The 16,388-nt window shown below is 48.7% G+C and overlaps 1 protein-coding gene across 2 annotated transcripts; it reads right to left on the bottom strand.

The window, feature by feature from the left end:
• Positions 1–1,262: 1,262 nt before the first annotated feature.
• On the bottom strand, positions 1,263–15,458 carry ATAD1 (ATPase family AAA domain containing 1). 2 transcript variants are annotated; one of them, XM_021537081.2, is made up of 10 exons: positions 15,316–15,458; positions 12,930–13,103; positions 11,633–11,731; positions 11,285–11,405; positions 9,248–9,448; positions 8,552–8,658; positions 6,766–6,855; positions 5,167–5,217; positions 3,558–3,694; positions 1,263–2,735 (listed from the first exon to the last, which is right to left on the bottom strand). In XM_021537081.2, exons 2-10 carry the CDS (start codon positions 13,089–13,091, stop codon positions 2,615–2,617), a joined length of 1,089 nt encoding a protein of 362 aa, XP_021392756.1. In that variant the 5' UTR covers positions 13,092–13,103; positions 15,316–15,458; the 3' UTR covers positions 1,263–2,614. The 2 variants fall into 2 exon arrangements, with proteins under 2 accessions (XP_021392756.1, XP_021392757.1); XM_021537082.2 differs by having other exon boundaries at positions 12,930–13,098.
• Positions 15,459–16,388: the final 930 nt, after the last annotated feature.

Genomic DNA, 16,388 nt, shown 5'->3' with positions numbered 1-16,388 from the left:
ACTCCCAGAGCAGCAGCAAGAGTGGCTAAGTATGGAAGGGTTCCTGGAGAAGTGGGAATTGCACTCCAGCTGCAGCAACTGCCCCCAGGAGCAATCAGAAATAACTCCTTGTGCCTCTTCAGCCAGCCCCTGATGAGTTTTGGGCAGCAGGGAAAGGCAGCTCCGTGCCCAGAGCCGGGCTTTGGGAGACACCAGCAGGAGATGGGGCTCAGACAGCGACCAGGGGCTGTCCCCGGGTTTGTCCTGCTCCTCGGGTGACATTAACCCCTGAGGCACACTTCACACTCAATTAAAGCCAATTAAAACCTGCCTGCGCTGGGGTTTTACGGGGGACACAGCCTGAAAAAGGCAGGAGGTGCAGGAGGAGCTTCCCAGGCTGGCATTTCTCAGGTGTAAGCATCCCTGAGCAGGGTGAGAGCAGGGCCTGACCACAGAGAACTTCCCGGGCACAGGAGCCATTCCATCCTTCCCAGGGAATCTGGGAAGTAGCACTAATGGCAGGTTTAAGGTTACTCATGGAATCCCAGACTGGTTTGGGTTGGAAGGGACCTCAAAGCCCATCCAGAGCCACCCTTGCCATGTCAGGGACACCTTCCACCATCCCAGGCTGCTCCCAGCCCTGTCCAGCCTGGCCTTGGGCACTGCCAGGGATCCAGGGGCAGCCCCAGCTGCTCTGGGCACCCTGTGCCAGGGCCTACCCACCCTCACAAGGAACAATTCCTTCCAAATATCCCATCCAGCCCTGCCCCCTGGCACTGGGAAGCCATTCCCTGTGTCCTGTCCCTCCATCCCTTGTACAGAGTCTCTCTCCATGTCTCTTGTAGCTCTTTCAGGCCACAGTTTTGTCACCCCAGAGCTTCTCCTCTCCAGGTGAACAATCCCAGCTGTGCAGCCTTTCCTCCCAGCAGAGCTGCTCCATCCCTCTGCTCATCCTGGTGCCTGCCCTGAGCTCATTCCTGAACCCCAGGCTCACCCAGCCCCAGCACTAAAGTGAATTATGGGATTGATATCCCAGATCCCAGACTTTTCCCATTTCCATATCCCAGCAGTTCTGCTGTGACTGAATTCCTGCACCCCTATGTTAGACCACTGTGCATCTCCCATTGCTTTGATACAGGGAAGAAGTCTAAGCAATTATTAGCAATTATTCAATTATTTTTATCCTCCCCCTCCCATTTGTTTTTCAGATTAAATTGGGACAAACTCAGCCCTGCAGCATCACCAAGGCAGCATTCCAGAGGGCAGGACAGCAGGCAGCAGGCTGAGCTTGAGGGACACTGCCACCAGCCCCTGACACCGTGTCATGGCAGGGCTCCAGCCCTCCTTATTTCACTTTATTTTCCTTTCCAGTGCATTTTGTTTTACATCATTCTCCAATGTTTCCCTCCCCTCACAGGCAGCACAGCTGTGACACAGCATCCCAACCCTGGGCTTTGAACAAGTAATTCCCTTTACAGATTTGGGGTCAATTAGTGCACAGTTCATAGCATTATATGAAAAAACCTTAAGTTCTTGACTATCTCTGACAATAACTTCACAAAAAAAAAAAATCCAAAACAAAAAAACCCAAACATTTTTGCCACTCACATTTGTAACCCTTGGCCTTAATCGCAACAGAACGTTACAGGAATTCACCAGAACTGGTACCAGCAAGGACAGCACGCTGCTAAACCACATCAATAAGCCCCAAACCCATTTCCTCCTCTTCAAATTCACAGATCTGAGCTTGGGACAGTCAAACATCACACAAGTGTCCCCTCTGTGCCTCAGGGCTGTGACACTTTGGGGCTTGCAGAGACGGAGGGAGAAGCAAGTCCTTGGGACAGTGCACAGGAGCTCAGGAAGCTCAGGCTTCCGAGAGCTCAGAGGACGTGGGGCTTTAGGAAAGAGCAAGTGGGATTCTACTCTAACTGCTCGCAGCAAGGGAGAACCAAAAATAAAAGCAGCCTTCATTTTAAAAGCCTTCAAAAGCAGAATTCATAAAAAATTAAAAGTATTCAAACATTCTTACAGAGTAGTTTACTATCTTGACTAAATGGCACCAGATTTCAAGTGGTCATGTGAAGAAAAATCAGTAGCATTTCAAATGTTGCTTTGTTCTAGGAGCAGTTTCTATCCTGGTATTTGCTGCTAAAAGGTAGAAGTGAACTGAGTATCGAGGAATCTTTCCCCTATACAGCTTCAGATTTGGTTTGCTTCAGGAAGTAGAAAAGATTTTCCATACTCAAGTTATCTACAGATTATGTCTATATATAAAAAAAAGTGTGGCTATGTACAGGTCCTGCACTCACACACCCATCTGTACACACACAGCCCGTGCCAGGTCCTGCCCCTGGCCCTGGGACCACCCACTCCTGCTGGAAGGCTCCCAGGGACCCCTGGGGACAACAGGCAGGCACTTGCTCTTGGTCTGGGCTGAATTGTTCCACTCATGATCTGTGCTTCCACTTCCAGTTGGAATTGCAATAACTTAAGAGGTTGTTGTTGTATAAAAAGGATTCCAGGAACAGAACTCCCTTTGCCACCCCTGCTCCCACCCCCAACACTGGTTTCGCTAACTGATTACAGAAGTCAAACTAAATCACATCAGGAACTGCAAACACACTCTCTTGTCTTAATCAAACACGATCTCCATGGCCAGGTTCTGCATCGAGACATCCTTGGATTTCCTCATCTTCTCGATGGCCCTGTGGAGATCCTGCTGCTGCACGGGCCGGATCTCATCTTCATCGTGGCTGGGGGAGAGAGAGAACAGCCAGGTGAGGCTCCAGGGGCTGTGTGACAGCAGCCATCCCTGCAAACAGCAGCTCTGACACGGGTCCAGCTGGAATCACAGAACCACTGAGGCTGGCAAATCCCTGCCAGCCCATGGAGCCCCAGCTGTGCCCAGTGCCCAGAGCACTGAGTGCCACCTCCAGCCCTTCCTGGGACACCTCCAGGGATGGGCACCCCAAAGCTCCCTGGGCAGCCCTGCCAAGGCCTGAGCAGCCTTTCCATGGAGAAATTCCTGCTGCTGTCCCAGCTGAGCCTCCCCTGGCCCAGCTTGAGGCCGTTTCCCCTTGTCCTGTCCCTGTTCCCTGGCAGCAGAGCCCGACCCCCCCTGGCTGTCCCCTCCTGGCAGGAGCTGTGCAGAGCCACAAGGTCCCCCCTGAGCCTCCTTTGCTCCAGGCTGAGCCCCTTCCCAGCTCCCTCAGCCGCTCCTGGGGCTCCAGCCCCTTCCCAGCTCCCTTCCCTGCCCTGGCCACACTCCAGCCCCTCAATGCACCCAGGATTGCTGCAGGCATGGCAAACACCAGAGGGATGTCCCAGCAGCACTGAAGCCTGGCATAACCACTGCAGCAGCAGGATTTGGTTGCTCAGGCCACCTCCAGCTTGGGCACCTTGGAACAGCCAAGGCGCTGAGCTCATTTCCAGAGCCAAAAGCAGCAGCAGTAAGAGAGCTGGGGGGGTGTATAGTGGCAAGTGGGCAGGCAAAGAGGCCAGTGCTGCTGTGTGTGAGCCTGCAGGCGAGCCCAGCTCCAGCAGCAGCAGCGAGGTGAGGTGCAGCACCCACGTACACGTCCTCCTGGCAGGCGCTGTTGACGTACTCCCGCACGCAGAGCAGCGCCGCGTCCCGGCACATCTCCTTCAGGTCGCTGCCCGAGAAGCCGTCCGTCTCCTTGGCCACCTGCAGCAGGTCCACGTGGCTGTCCACCTGTGGGGAACTCCAGCTCAGCCCACGGGCACTCCAGAGCCAGCTCTGCTCTACAGCAGTCGTCTCCGAGATCATCTTCATTTGACATTTTGGGGAGGTCAATGATTCCCCTACTCTTTGAACTTCCAAGTGCCTCCACACCGTTATGGTTAAATGTTTCAGCTAATCCAACTCTGCCATTGGTTCAAAATCCCACCAAAACCCCACCCAAACCCCACCCATCCTGTACTAACCTTGGCATATCCTTGTTGATATATCCTTGGGACCCCTAAACATTGCTATATCCTGTACTAAGCACGCTCCTGCCTGCAAAAACTGGATCCCAGGAATAGTGACTCCTTTTCCCAGGTGCCCACATGAGTTTTCTCAGAACTCTGCTGTCTGCACACCTGATCCTGCTTTACACAGTCCCAAACTGGGGGATTTAGAGGGAAAATTATGTGTCTAACTCAGTGCACTGGGTCAGGCTGAACTCTTGCCAGTCAAGACCTCAGGTTTATTACATCTTTTTATGGAATTTCTGATTTCTTTCCCACCATGTGCATCAGTATTTTCTTTTCTAGAAGTTAAATCCAAGGCAGTCTAATAAAAGCCTGAAATTCTGGGATGATTTCTATCAAGAGGTTTAAAATTATAGTTTAAGTCAGGCAAGGAAAAGGGAGGACAGGACTCCCCTTGCCCTATGAAGTCTGGGCTCGAGAGATCCAATTCCTCCTCCTGTGGGATAACTGATACAGGCTGGGTTCTTATCTCCCTGAGAAACTAATTTATGTGGTTCTCTGCCAGATGCTGGTGAGCTGCCATTTTTCAAAAAAAATCAAAAAATTTAAGTTGGTTTTACTAACAAAAATATTTGTTAGGGTGGAGCTCAGCCTACAGACACTTTGCAGCATTAACTCAAAGGCAATTAGTGCTGCTGACTAAATTTGGGAGGAAGCTCTGAGGACAGGGATTGCCTATTCTGCCACAGACACTTCCAGGTGTGCTCACACCTCATCCTTCCCCTCTCCTCTCCTCTGAAGGAAATCTGAATTATGGATCAAAAGCAGCACTTTTAAAAAAAATCATTCCTCCTTGCTTGACTTAAGAAAGAGTTAGAGAGTCAACATCTTGCTTTCCTTGAAATTTCTTTCCCTGATCTAAACATGATTCACGTTCACCTTTTTCAGAGAGAGAAATCTTTTCTCTTGTAACAGAACAAGCAAATGGAGACAGAGAAATGGAGTCATTCTGCTCAGAGGGGGTGATTCACCACACAAGCCAAGGCTCCTGCTCACAAAGGAGCCTACTGCAGGGCTTTAATGTAAGGCCACACCTAGACTCACAAAAGGTTCCCAAGTTCTCAGCAGAAATGCCCTTGCAGATCATCTCAGCCCCACTGCAAGGCAGGCAATTACAAACCACACCTGCAAGGCCAGAGCTGCACTGGTGGCAGTAATGCAGCCATGAGCCACTAACAGGAGGCTACTCACATTTTCATTCTTCAAAATCAGCTTCAAGATTGCCTCTCTCTGCTTCAGAGCCTGAAACAGAAGAGACTGAAGTTACCAGGGGACAAAAATAAACACTTGTGACATCCCAGGGTTTTCAGTCCCTTCAGTTCCCTCGCCCAGGACATGTGAGACACTGAGGAAACCTCTCTGATGGCAAATTCAGTTCCACAGGGGATGCTTGGGAAATTCTAAACCAGATAAATCACACAACTCTGTGTGAGGAGGTTACTGATGAATCAGCTGAGGCCTGAGCAGATCCTTCCTAGGAAGGTCAAACACAGGCAACAAAGACTGGGTTTTGTGCCTGCCAAACCTCACTTCCATCATTAAAAAGGGAAAAATTCCCCCACAGATAATCTGGCAGCTGAGCAGTTGCTACTCTGTCCCAAAACCCACTTCTGCCATTTCCCTCTGCTTTGAAGGTAATTCTTGATGAGCAATTTGGGGCCTTTTCATCTCAAACTCAGTTATAAAATCTGAAAAGCTTTCCCTCCTGCCCCAATCCTGTGCCTGTTCCCAATCCACAGCACATCAATTATTCCACCTTCAGTAAGAGTCAGGGCCAGTCTGGGCTGACCACAAAGCAAGAGAGAAGCAGTAAGATCATGGCAGGGCTCTAGTGGGTTAAGGAAAATCTGCTCCCTAAATGACACCTCCTGTGGTAACCCTGATCCTGGGAGAGGGAGCCAATCCCTATAAGATCCCAGGAATGAATATAATTCATCCTTCTAAAGATGGGGCTATAAAGAATGACACACAAAGTACTCAAATCCACATCCTTGCCCCTGCTAACTCAGGAGATGCTGGAGAACAGCAGGAGATGAGGGAGGTGTGTGGAACAGGCATGGAAGCACAGCAGTTCCCAGGCTATAAATGCTGTTCCCAAAGGGATCCACTCCCATGGAGTGAAAGTGAGTTCCAACAACACAGGCGTGGGAACACAACTCCTCTCTTGCACAATAAGAATTGTACTCCTCCAGTTTGGTCTCTGGGTTTCAGCAAAAAGGGATAATGATTTCTGTAGCCAGAAGGGAACTCAACCACGACTGAACTCCTGATAACACTGACACAAAAATGTCTGGTCACATCAGCAGGCATTCTAAGGTGACTGAAATACCTGGAAAAGGCTGGCAAGAGCAACCTTTGGATTAAGGACAACCTCGTGACAGCTGCTTAATTGATAAAGAACTTAATGACTGGGGCATAAATCATAGTATCATGGAATAGTTTGGGTCCTGAAAGACCACCTCATTGCAAGCCCATCACAGGCAGAACAAACCAGGTTTTCCAAACTGTCTGCTGTGGAGAGGCCTGAGCAGAACACAGTTACAAATCAGCCCTTCCCAGTGTGCAGAACACAAACAGCTCCATTCCCATACAAGAGCAGGGGTGGGAAGCTCATGGTGTTGTTTGTTTCAGATAAAAGACCCAAGAGATCAAAAGTTCACCTTAAAAAGCCCAGTTATGGATGTGCTTCAAAAAACCCTAAGCCCAGCTGAGCAGAAGGCAGCATTTCCTGGAGGAAAAGCCCCAGAGGTGTGGATTTGCTGGCTGGTGGGCAGGGCAGGCAGGACTTACAGGCTGGTTGATGTGGAAGCGGGTGGGCATCCTCCTCATGATGGCAGAGTCCAGGTCCTGGGGCCTGTTGGTGGCTCCCATCACAATCACCTGTGTGACACCAAGAGACACCACTGAAACCAGAGCTGGGAAACATCCACAGCCTGGGAATGGCAGCACCAGCCAGGGATCTCCCCCACTTCATCAACAGCATGGACCTTCAAAGAAGTTACATGAAGGTTTCCTGGCAGTGATCTCAGCAAGGGCAGCCCTGGTGCCACAAATTCCACCTGGGGGGAGATTTCCATGAGTCCAACTTGAAATTTCAAACCCCAATGAGGAACTAAAAACTTCTGCTTGTGATGTCACTTCTAGTTCCTGGTGGAATTCAAAAGGAGATGTTTTGGGAAAGTGTTTAAAAATGTGGTGGTTTTCTGCTTGCTGAAAAAAGAATCACAGAAGGTTTTGGGTTGGAGAAGACCTTAATTTGTCATCTTGTGGTAAACCCTCCATGAACAGGGACACCTTCCAGGAGACCACCATGGCAATGAGTTCACCTGGTACCCAAATGGTGTCTTTATTCTTTTAAACATTCGAAAAACCATTCCAGGACCTACAGGTCAGCAGTGGGTTAAAGGTGTCCAAGCCAAGCCCAACACCAGGACAGTGTTTACCTCCCTGGAGCGCTGCAGCTCTTAACCCCAGAACAAATTTACTCCCCATTCACAGCAGCCTTGTTTTCCCATTTTTTACTCTAAGCTGTGTACATGGTAAACAGCCAGGCAGGAGAGTGACAAATTGCAGGATGATTAATCTGGGCTCCAGGGGCTTTCCTGCCCTGCTCCTGCCTTTGGGCCAGGCCCAGCAGCTGCAGGAAGGAGGGCCAGCAGGGCTGGTGGCCCGGCAGTGTCACCCTGCCACCTAGAGGCACTGGGGCTGCTGGCTCGGGCATGAGCCACACTTCTCTGGGCATTATTGTCAGCCAAAAGGCACATTCTTCACCTGCCACACCCCAGATCCATCCTCAGCAGGTTAGCCCACAGCTGAGTGTGGTTTCCAGGTGGAATCAACACATCCACCTCAACACTTCCTTACAGTTTCCTCCAAGCATTTGGGATTCTTTTTTTTTTCTTACAAAAGGCAAATACTGCTGAGCTTGAGAGACCCCAAATTGTCTCGCTGCAGGGAATGAATAATTTCACTTGCTTCAATGAATTGTCAGTGTTTTGGGTAAAAAGGTAATACACTGTGCTTGGGAGATGATATCAGTTTCCAGTGAAGGGTTCATACCACTGGCTTTTTACTAATAAGAAGCTGTAACCCTCCTCAGTACACATACATCATTTTTTACTCATCTGGGGGAAAAATCAGCTGAAAAACATCTTTAGGACATGCTTGGGAGAGAAGGAAAAGCCATTTATGGAAAAATACACATTAAAACGGCTGAAAATTTTCAACTTAGAGAACAAACATCCTGTTTAAGGGCTTTAAGAAGATCATTCCAGGTGACAGTTCAGAACCATGGCATGCTGGCTTTCTGCTACGTTCAAGTTATTTAGAATCCCAGAATGGTTTGGGATGGGAGGGGCCTTAAAACCCATCCCATCTCATCTGGAAACGCCACTTCTTGATTAAAACCAAACTAAGCACAAAGCCAATCTCCTCAGGAAGAACAGTGGCCTGTGGCTACAGCTCCCCTCGCTCCCATGAAGTGACAGGTAAAGAACCCTCTGGCAATCCCTGCTCTCAAGCAGCTCTAGGGCCAATATCCCAGCTGAGGGATCCTCCCAGCAGCCTGAGGACTCACCTGGCAGCTGTAGTCAGTGTCCAGCCCATCCCACAGGCTCATGAACTGGGCTTTCATCATGGCTGTGGCCTCGTGGTCGGTGCTGGATCGGTTCCGCAGGAAGGAATCTGTGCCAGAGCAGGGAAGTGTCACTGCCAATCAATTCCTCACAGCAATGCACACCTGGGCTGCTCTCTTACCTCACCTCTTTAATCACCTCTGTCAGCAAACAAGTGCTGCTAAGGGTGAAAGTGGATTCTCCCTCATTCCTAAGCCCCCCTTTCAAAGGACACCACACACCCATCACAGGAGATTGCCCCACATCTTGTGCTCCAGATTTCCACCTTCCTGAATTCATGCAAAGCAGCCTCCCCTCCTATTCTTCAGCCCTATGAAACCACTATTCCAGAGCTCTCCTAGAACCATATTACTTCCCAGTTGTACCCTGACAGCAGAAGCACTGAAGTGTATTTGTTGCTGGGTTTCCTCATGAACCAAAAATAAGTAGGAACTTGTTTTACTTGTGAATTCCTCCACTACCACAAGGAAATAAAACCTATTTTTTTCCTAATGTGCCACCATTCCTTTACCATTCTATTTCTCTTACTGAGCCTTCACTCTTTTGAAGGAAAAGATGACAGCAGATCCATACATCACTGAGCCCACAGTTCAATGTCACTCTGCTATGGCTACTGATAAAAAAAAAGAGATTTTTACCTATTTCATCAATAAAAATGATGGATGGCTGGAGCTTTATGGCCAGGGAGAAGACAGCAGCAGCCAGTTTTTGGGATTCTCCATACCATTTATCTGTCAGCGTGGAGGGCTGGAGGTTGATGAACCTACATCCCGCTTCCTTGGCCGTCGCTTTGGCAATCAGGGTTTTCCCACATCCAGGGGGGCCATAGAGAAGGACTCCTGGAAAATTCACAGTGTTAATGCTTTGCTAGGACAGGCCCGGGGGTGTCCAGGCTTGAATTTAATCCAGGTCTTAAAAGGTAAGAAACCAAACCAAGGAAACACTGTTCCATCAATCAGAGGTTTTAAGATAATCCCTATTAAATTACAGCTCAGAACAGCCAAAGACAGGAAGGGTGAAGCTGAGAGGAGGCATTTGAAAGATGACTGGTTTATTGTGGGGGTGGAACATCATCTTTAAGGTCCCTTCCAACCCAAACCACTCCATGATTCCACTTTATTCCATTCCCAGGTCTATAAAGGGTACACAAAATTAACCCTTATTTCTGCCCTGACAGGCTTTGTTTACAGCTCCTTCCAGTGCTGCTAATAAACTTTAGCACAGGGGAGTGAGGAAAGGAAAAATCCATCACACAACAGACCCACAGACAGTTTAAACAAATTACCCACAATTAAACATGACATCTTGTATTATTTTTAAACTTGTCACAGTGCAAGAATTCACAGGAGTGTTTTTCTAAACACAGCTATAAAGAAAACAATTTCAAGAGCAACATTCAGTCAAAAGAACCCAAACCACAGGGAATTATTAAGGTTTTTTTCTCTGTTTATGTGAGTGATGCCCACAAACATCATTACTCTGGAGCAGTGACTTCCTATTAACACCCAGCACAAGCCACTCATTAAACCGGGGAGCAGCCTGAGCTGGAAAGTCTGCTTCGAAAAGATAAATAAAAAAAATCATTTTTTCCTTCAGCTTATTAGATCATGACATTCATGTAATTTTCCAGACAGCTTCAGTTTGTGACTTACAAAAAGCAGCCTGGAAAAACTAAACCAGCTACCAAAGTGCTTCATTTTCCATCCCTTGGGACACAGGACTGAGGTGCTCACAGATCCAGGCAGCAATTAAGAGCTCCAGAAATCAATATTCCATGGAACAAAGCTGTAAACTTGGGTGTTTTGTCCAATATTTTTGGTTTAAATTCTGCTTTTTTCCTCTCTTTTTCTTCAGTAACATACAACAAATATGGCTGCAAGAATTTCAGCAGAGTCCAACTTCTATTTTACTGTGGAAAAGGAATCTGCCACCTGCCTTAACATTGTGTAACCCAACTGCTGAGAGAATCAAGGGATCTCCAGAGGAAAAATGGGATGTCTGTCTTGCTGAATGATTGCAATCTCTAGGAGTGTCAAAGCTGTAGAGCAGAATTAGAGCTCAACTCTGCCAAAGGACAACACGGGGTGTAAATACAATGAAAATGACAATTTAGGCAGTTAAAAATGCAGGATACATGGGTTATAATGGCCTGGAGTGACAGGACCAGGGGAATGGCTTCCTGCTGACAGAGAGGAGGTTTGGATGGGATATTGGGAAGGAATTGTTCCCTGGGAGGGTGGGCAGGCCCTGGGGACAATTTCTTCCCAATATCCCATCCACAGAGTGCCCAGAGCAGCTGTGGCTGCCCCTGGATCCCTGGCAGTGCCCAAGGCCAGGCTGGACACTGCAACCTGGAGCAGCCTGGGACAGTGGAAGGTGTCCCTGCCCATGGCACTGGATGAGCTTTAAGGTTCCTCCCAAGCCAAATCATTTCATGATTCTGTGATCAGTGCACAAAAAAGGAGCATCATAACCAAAATCCAGCAACTGCTTCATTATGAAGATGAAACTTCTTCACCAAAGCAGGGGAAGAGGGAAAATCTGAGGGTTTTCCCTGGCATTGGTTCTAATTTTTGCACTTTGACCTAACAACCCACTTCCTCTTCCCTTTCTGAAAAACTGCACTTTTTATATTTCAAAAAGCAAGGTGTAAATCCATCACATTCCCTTCCTACCTTTTGGGGGCTGTAAGAGCCTGGAATTCTCAAACAAATATTTCTTCTTGATGGGCAAAATGACAGTGTCTTTCAAATCTGTGATGACATCATCTAAGCCCGCAATATCACTCCAGGTGACCTGCAAGGGAAAAACAGTGTTGGGAATGATCAGCATTGATCCTGCCAAGGAAAAGCACCCACCAGCTTCAAAGAAGTGCCTTGAAATTAAAAGAGAGAAGGGATGAAAACCCTCTGCTCTCAGTGATGCAGTTTTAGATCACAGGAGTATTTCCACAGAGGTGCAAAGAATGTAACCCAGGGAGCAAGGGGAATTTTGGAGGCCTGAGGAGCAGGGAAGTTGCTCACATGCATGCTGAGTGGGTCCACCAGGTGGGCAGCAATGCTCATCTCATACTCAGTCAGCTTGACATTCTTCACTCCTATCTGCTTCATCAGCTTTTCAGCCTGGGGAAAACCAAACACCAAGCAAATCAAAGGAAAGAAATGGAATGCTTCTCTCAGAAATCAGCTTTTTTAAAGAACTGCTGGTTGTGGTTTGAAAAGCTTCTCCCTAAGAGGTGAAATCTTGTTTTAAGCAGAAGGTTCTGCTGTTTCCTAATGACTTTGTTGTCACCTGAGTGAAACCAAGTCAGATGTCTCAGTTCCCATCAAACAAATTCTCAGACCCTCACATGCCTAACCCACAACTCCTCTGCTGTGACCTAAGAAACAACCATAACAAACCTTAAAACAGAGTGTGCCCCACAAGCCTCCACAGCACTTGGAGGGATTCATGTATCTTCACATGAATCAAGGGGAAATCAATGTATTTTTAAATTCCCAGAAGCCAGTCACTTTCTCATGTGTGTTCAGTGGGTTTTCCCTAACTTACAAGGAAAACTCATTGTGCCAACACACTTGCACAATTCAGTTTCTCTTTCTACTCAAACTTGCAGTAAGTCTAACAAGGTTTTGGGACAGTGCAGCCTCTTAGGTAACAGCTGCCACTGAACCCACAGGGAAAGCTGGTTTTCAACTAAAAAGCCCATTACAGAAGGAAAACCACCCAACACAGGCTTAGGTTGCTCAAAACCTGTGAAGTTCCTGCCAGTCACAAACCAAACCAAAAGAAAGCTGCCACATTTCCAAAGCAAACCTATAACTTTTGCTTCTGAAGGGCCCCTAAAGCTTTTGCAGAGCACAAGTTGTTCCAGTTCAAGGTAAGGAACGAGACTTTTCATTTTTCCCCTCCTCTTTCCAAGGCATTTTGACTGCTGGTGAAGGTCTCTGCCACTAAGTTGCCAGAAATACAGAGTTTTCAAGTTCTCTTTTAAGCTAGGAATTATCTCTGCTCAAGGTTTCCAAAAGCAACCAAGAGCTTGATGATTTAAGGTCACTGCTGCTCAACAAAGTTGTCAGAAGCAGAGAAGGCACCAGGCCCACAGACTTGCTGAAAATCAGAGCCAACAGCAGCCTCCAGACCAACAGCTTTGCCACCACATCAAGCCAGAAACTGTAATTTCTTATAAACCTGTCATTCGTTCTAGACTGCAATTTCTTATAAAACAACAGACCAAGAGCCTAAACCCTGACTAAAAAACTTCAGCTTCCCACCAGCACATTCCTCAGGATCCCAAGGAAACGGCGCGGAGCGCAATCCTACCTGCTTCTGAGCTTCCACCTTCTGCTTCCTGGTGGGGTCGATGGCATCCACCATCCATTTGATGGTGAAGTAGGTCACGGCCCCGAAGATGGTGAGGCGGAAGATCAGCCCCACCACCTCGTTGCGGCTCAGGGGCCGCGAGAACGCCTCGGCGTGCACCATCCTCCTCCTGCCCTGAGGGGAAAGGGAACACAGGGAGGGGAGGGAAGGCAATCAGAGCTGGAAACAACACCTGCCTCGTGGTGGGATGTTGCTCGATAAAAATGTTTTGCAGTTGGGGAAAGTGAATGAAAGACAGCGCGCAGGGAAGGGATTCCCAGTGCCGGAGGGCAGGGATGGATGGGATATTGGGAATTAGGAATTGTTCCCTGGGAGGGTGGGCAGGCCCTGGCACAGGGTGCCCAGAGCAGCTGGGGCTGCCCCTGGATCCCTGTGTGAAAAACGCCAATCACATAGTTTTTAAAACTTTTCAAAGTTTAATAATAATAAAATGGTTATAAAAATAGTAATACAATTAGAGTAATGAAATTGAAAGTTAGGGCAATTACAAGACAATAAAAAGCAAAGAATTACAGACGTCTGGATGCTCTCGGACACTAAGTCAGGAAAAGCATCCCTTGTGAATAAAGGAATAATCTTTAAAGCAACAGCCTGTTGCATATTCATGTATCCTTCATGGTTATGCATACATTCTATTTAAAACAAGAAACTCTGTATGTTGTATGTCAGCTGTTTCCTTTAATCCCCAAGGTGTCTTCGAGTCTGAGCAAGGCCTGAAGAAATTAGTTTATTCTGATAAGAAAACCATAAATTCCTTTTCTTTGGAAGATTTAGGTGTTCCTCAAATCGAGTATCTCATTCAAAAAAAAAAATACACCTCCCTCCACATACATAGTCTCTATTTTAACATTATGTTGGAACCTAAAACTACATTTAACACAATACTTAAGAGAATTAATAGAGCATAACTTTCTAACATTACACACAGAACGTTCATTGTAACATTTGCAAAAAGCCAATCATAAAATATGCATTTTTCACACCTGGAAGTGCCCAAGGCCAGACTGGTGCAAGCTGGGAGAGTGGAAGGTGTCCCTGTCCAGGCAGGGATGGCAATGATTGGCTTTCAGGTCCCTCCCAACCCAAACCAGCCTGGAATTCTGTGCTCACAGAGGGCACAAAGTTGACATTCCCACTGAGACTGACATTTTGGGGTGCTGCTGACCCTGACTGCTGAATCCTGGAGCCAGGGAACTCCATGGTTTAAGCAGAGAGGTGTTTCCCTGAGAGGAAGCTGACAGGAAAGGCACTGGCTGCCACATTAAGGAGCAATCAGCGACTCACGTTTGATTAAAACGAGGTTAAGAGCTGGAGCCTGCACCTGGCAGGATAGATGGGGAGTTATTAATATCCCTGGAAACCTGAAAATGCTGGATGTGGCACACAGCTATCCAGGGAAAAGCCTGACTGCTGCATGAGCCAAGCCCAGAGAGCACAGCACCCTCAGCCTTGGGAACAAAAGGCACAGAGGAAAGAACTTTGCTGAAACACTGGGACAAGAGTTGTAAAATCAGGGTCCACTTCTTCCTCAGCTGCTGGGGGGGACCTGCTTGAGAACCCCCAAATCACTCTTTGGGCACTGCCCCATTTTCCTTCTACAAGGACAAAACCAGCAGCAATTCCTTTGGCAGCTCCTGCCACTCCCTGGCCACCCTCCAGACCAAGCTGGCAGCCAGGGCAACCCTGCAGCCCCCACAGCCAAATTCTCCCTGGATCCCCCTCCCCAGGGGGCCCTGCAGCACCCACAGCCAAATTCTCCCTGGATCCCTGCTAAAGGGTCTGAGGAAGTGCTCTGGAGCTGGGGGACTGACGTGTCCTCGTCAGTCCAAATTTATGAAAATAAAAGGGCTCCGCAGTCACTGGGCAAGGAGAAAACCTCCCCAAAATCCCCGTGCAGGAACCTGCTCCTTATGCAACCCGTGCCCTGAGCGCCAACCGAAAGGAAAAGCTTGAACACGAGAGAAGCTGAACTCCTGACGACACCCAAACGCTCAAACCCGCAGGAACTCAGCGTTTGCTTTCCCTGAGGCGAGGACTCCTCACGCCGGGCCCGCAGCGGCTCCGCTCTCCCCGTTCAGGCGCAGAAGGGAAACCAAAAGCGGCAGCGGCGCTGCTTTCCGTTCCGCCCCGAGGGCAAACCGAGGCACTGCCGGGAAAGCCTGGCCTGCCCCGGGAGCCCCTGCAGCGCGGGGATTCCCCCCGGTGCCGGGCGGCCCCGTCACGGCTGCCCCGGGCCGGGCCGGGCCGCGCCGCCCGTGACCTTCCCGCCGCCCGGCTGGTGCGGCGCGGCGGGGCCGCTCCGCCGCCGTGCCGCCGGGTCACTCACCGTGCGGCGGCTCTCCGGGACGCGGGGCGGGGCGAGCCGCAGGAGGAGGACGGAGAGGAGGAGGAAGAGCGGCGGGAGAAGCGGAGCGAACGCCGGCGGCGGCGCCCAGGGCCCGGCAGCGGCGGCGGCGCGTCCGGCGCTTCCTCCGTCCGGGCGGCGCTCGCCGCCCCGCCCAAAGGTTCCGGCCGGCGGCGGCCCGCGCGAAGGTTCCGCCCACCGGATGCGGGGCCGGGATCGGCCGGGATCGACCGGGAAGGGCCGGGATCGACCGGGAAGGGCCGGGAAGGGCCGGGATCAGCACCGAGCGGCTCCACCGGCACCCCCGGGCACGGCTCTCCCGGCTGGAACAGCGGGAGCTCCGCTCCATCCCCACTGTGAAAAATGCATGTTTTATGATTGGCTTTTCGCAAATTATACAATATTATATGTGTAATGTTAGACAGTTTTGCTGTTTTAATTCTCTTAAGTAGTGTGTTAAATGTAGTTTTAGGTTGCAACACTATGTAAAAATAGAAACTGCGATAAAGGATTTGTTGCAATCTCAAGCAGGCGGATGAGATAATCAAGAAACTCTTCACACAGAGATGTCAGCGAAAGAGACCCATAAAGAGTTACAGCCTCCTTATTGAAAAAGACATTCTTCCACCTTCTCTCTGTCTTTATGGAACCACCAGGACTAAGGGGAATAAGTTGACAAAAACTAGAAAAGTTCTTAATTTGCAAGGAATTTATGCATCAATTATGAGATATATGAATATGCAACAGGCTATTGCTTTAAAGGTTATTCCTTTGTTCACAAGGGATGCTTTTCCTTAGTATCCAAGAACATCCGGACCTCCGTAATTCTTTGCTTTTTATTGTCTTGTAATTGTCCTGACTCTCGATTTTATTACTCTAATTGTATTACTATTTTTATAACCATTTTAGTATTATTATTAAACTTTTAAAATTTTAAGAACCAAGTGATTGGCGTTTTTCACACCGCTAACACGTAACATTTGTGTTCATAACGTATACATCGTGTGAAGAGAAATATAAAATTATAAATATAAAGCAACACATATATGCATATA

This window comes from Lonchura striata, chromosome 7, assembly GCF_046129695.1.
Source record: "Lonchura striata isolate bLonStr1 chromosome 7, bLonStr1.mat, whole genome shotgun sequence".
In the NCBI taxonomy this organism is placed as follows: Eukaryota; Metazoa; Chordata; class Aves; order Passeriformes; family Estrildidae; genus Lonchura; species Lonchura striata.
The sequence above is the reverse complement of the archived record's forward strand: the minus strand, read 5'-3'. Positions and strand labels throughout refer to the sequence as shown.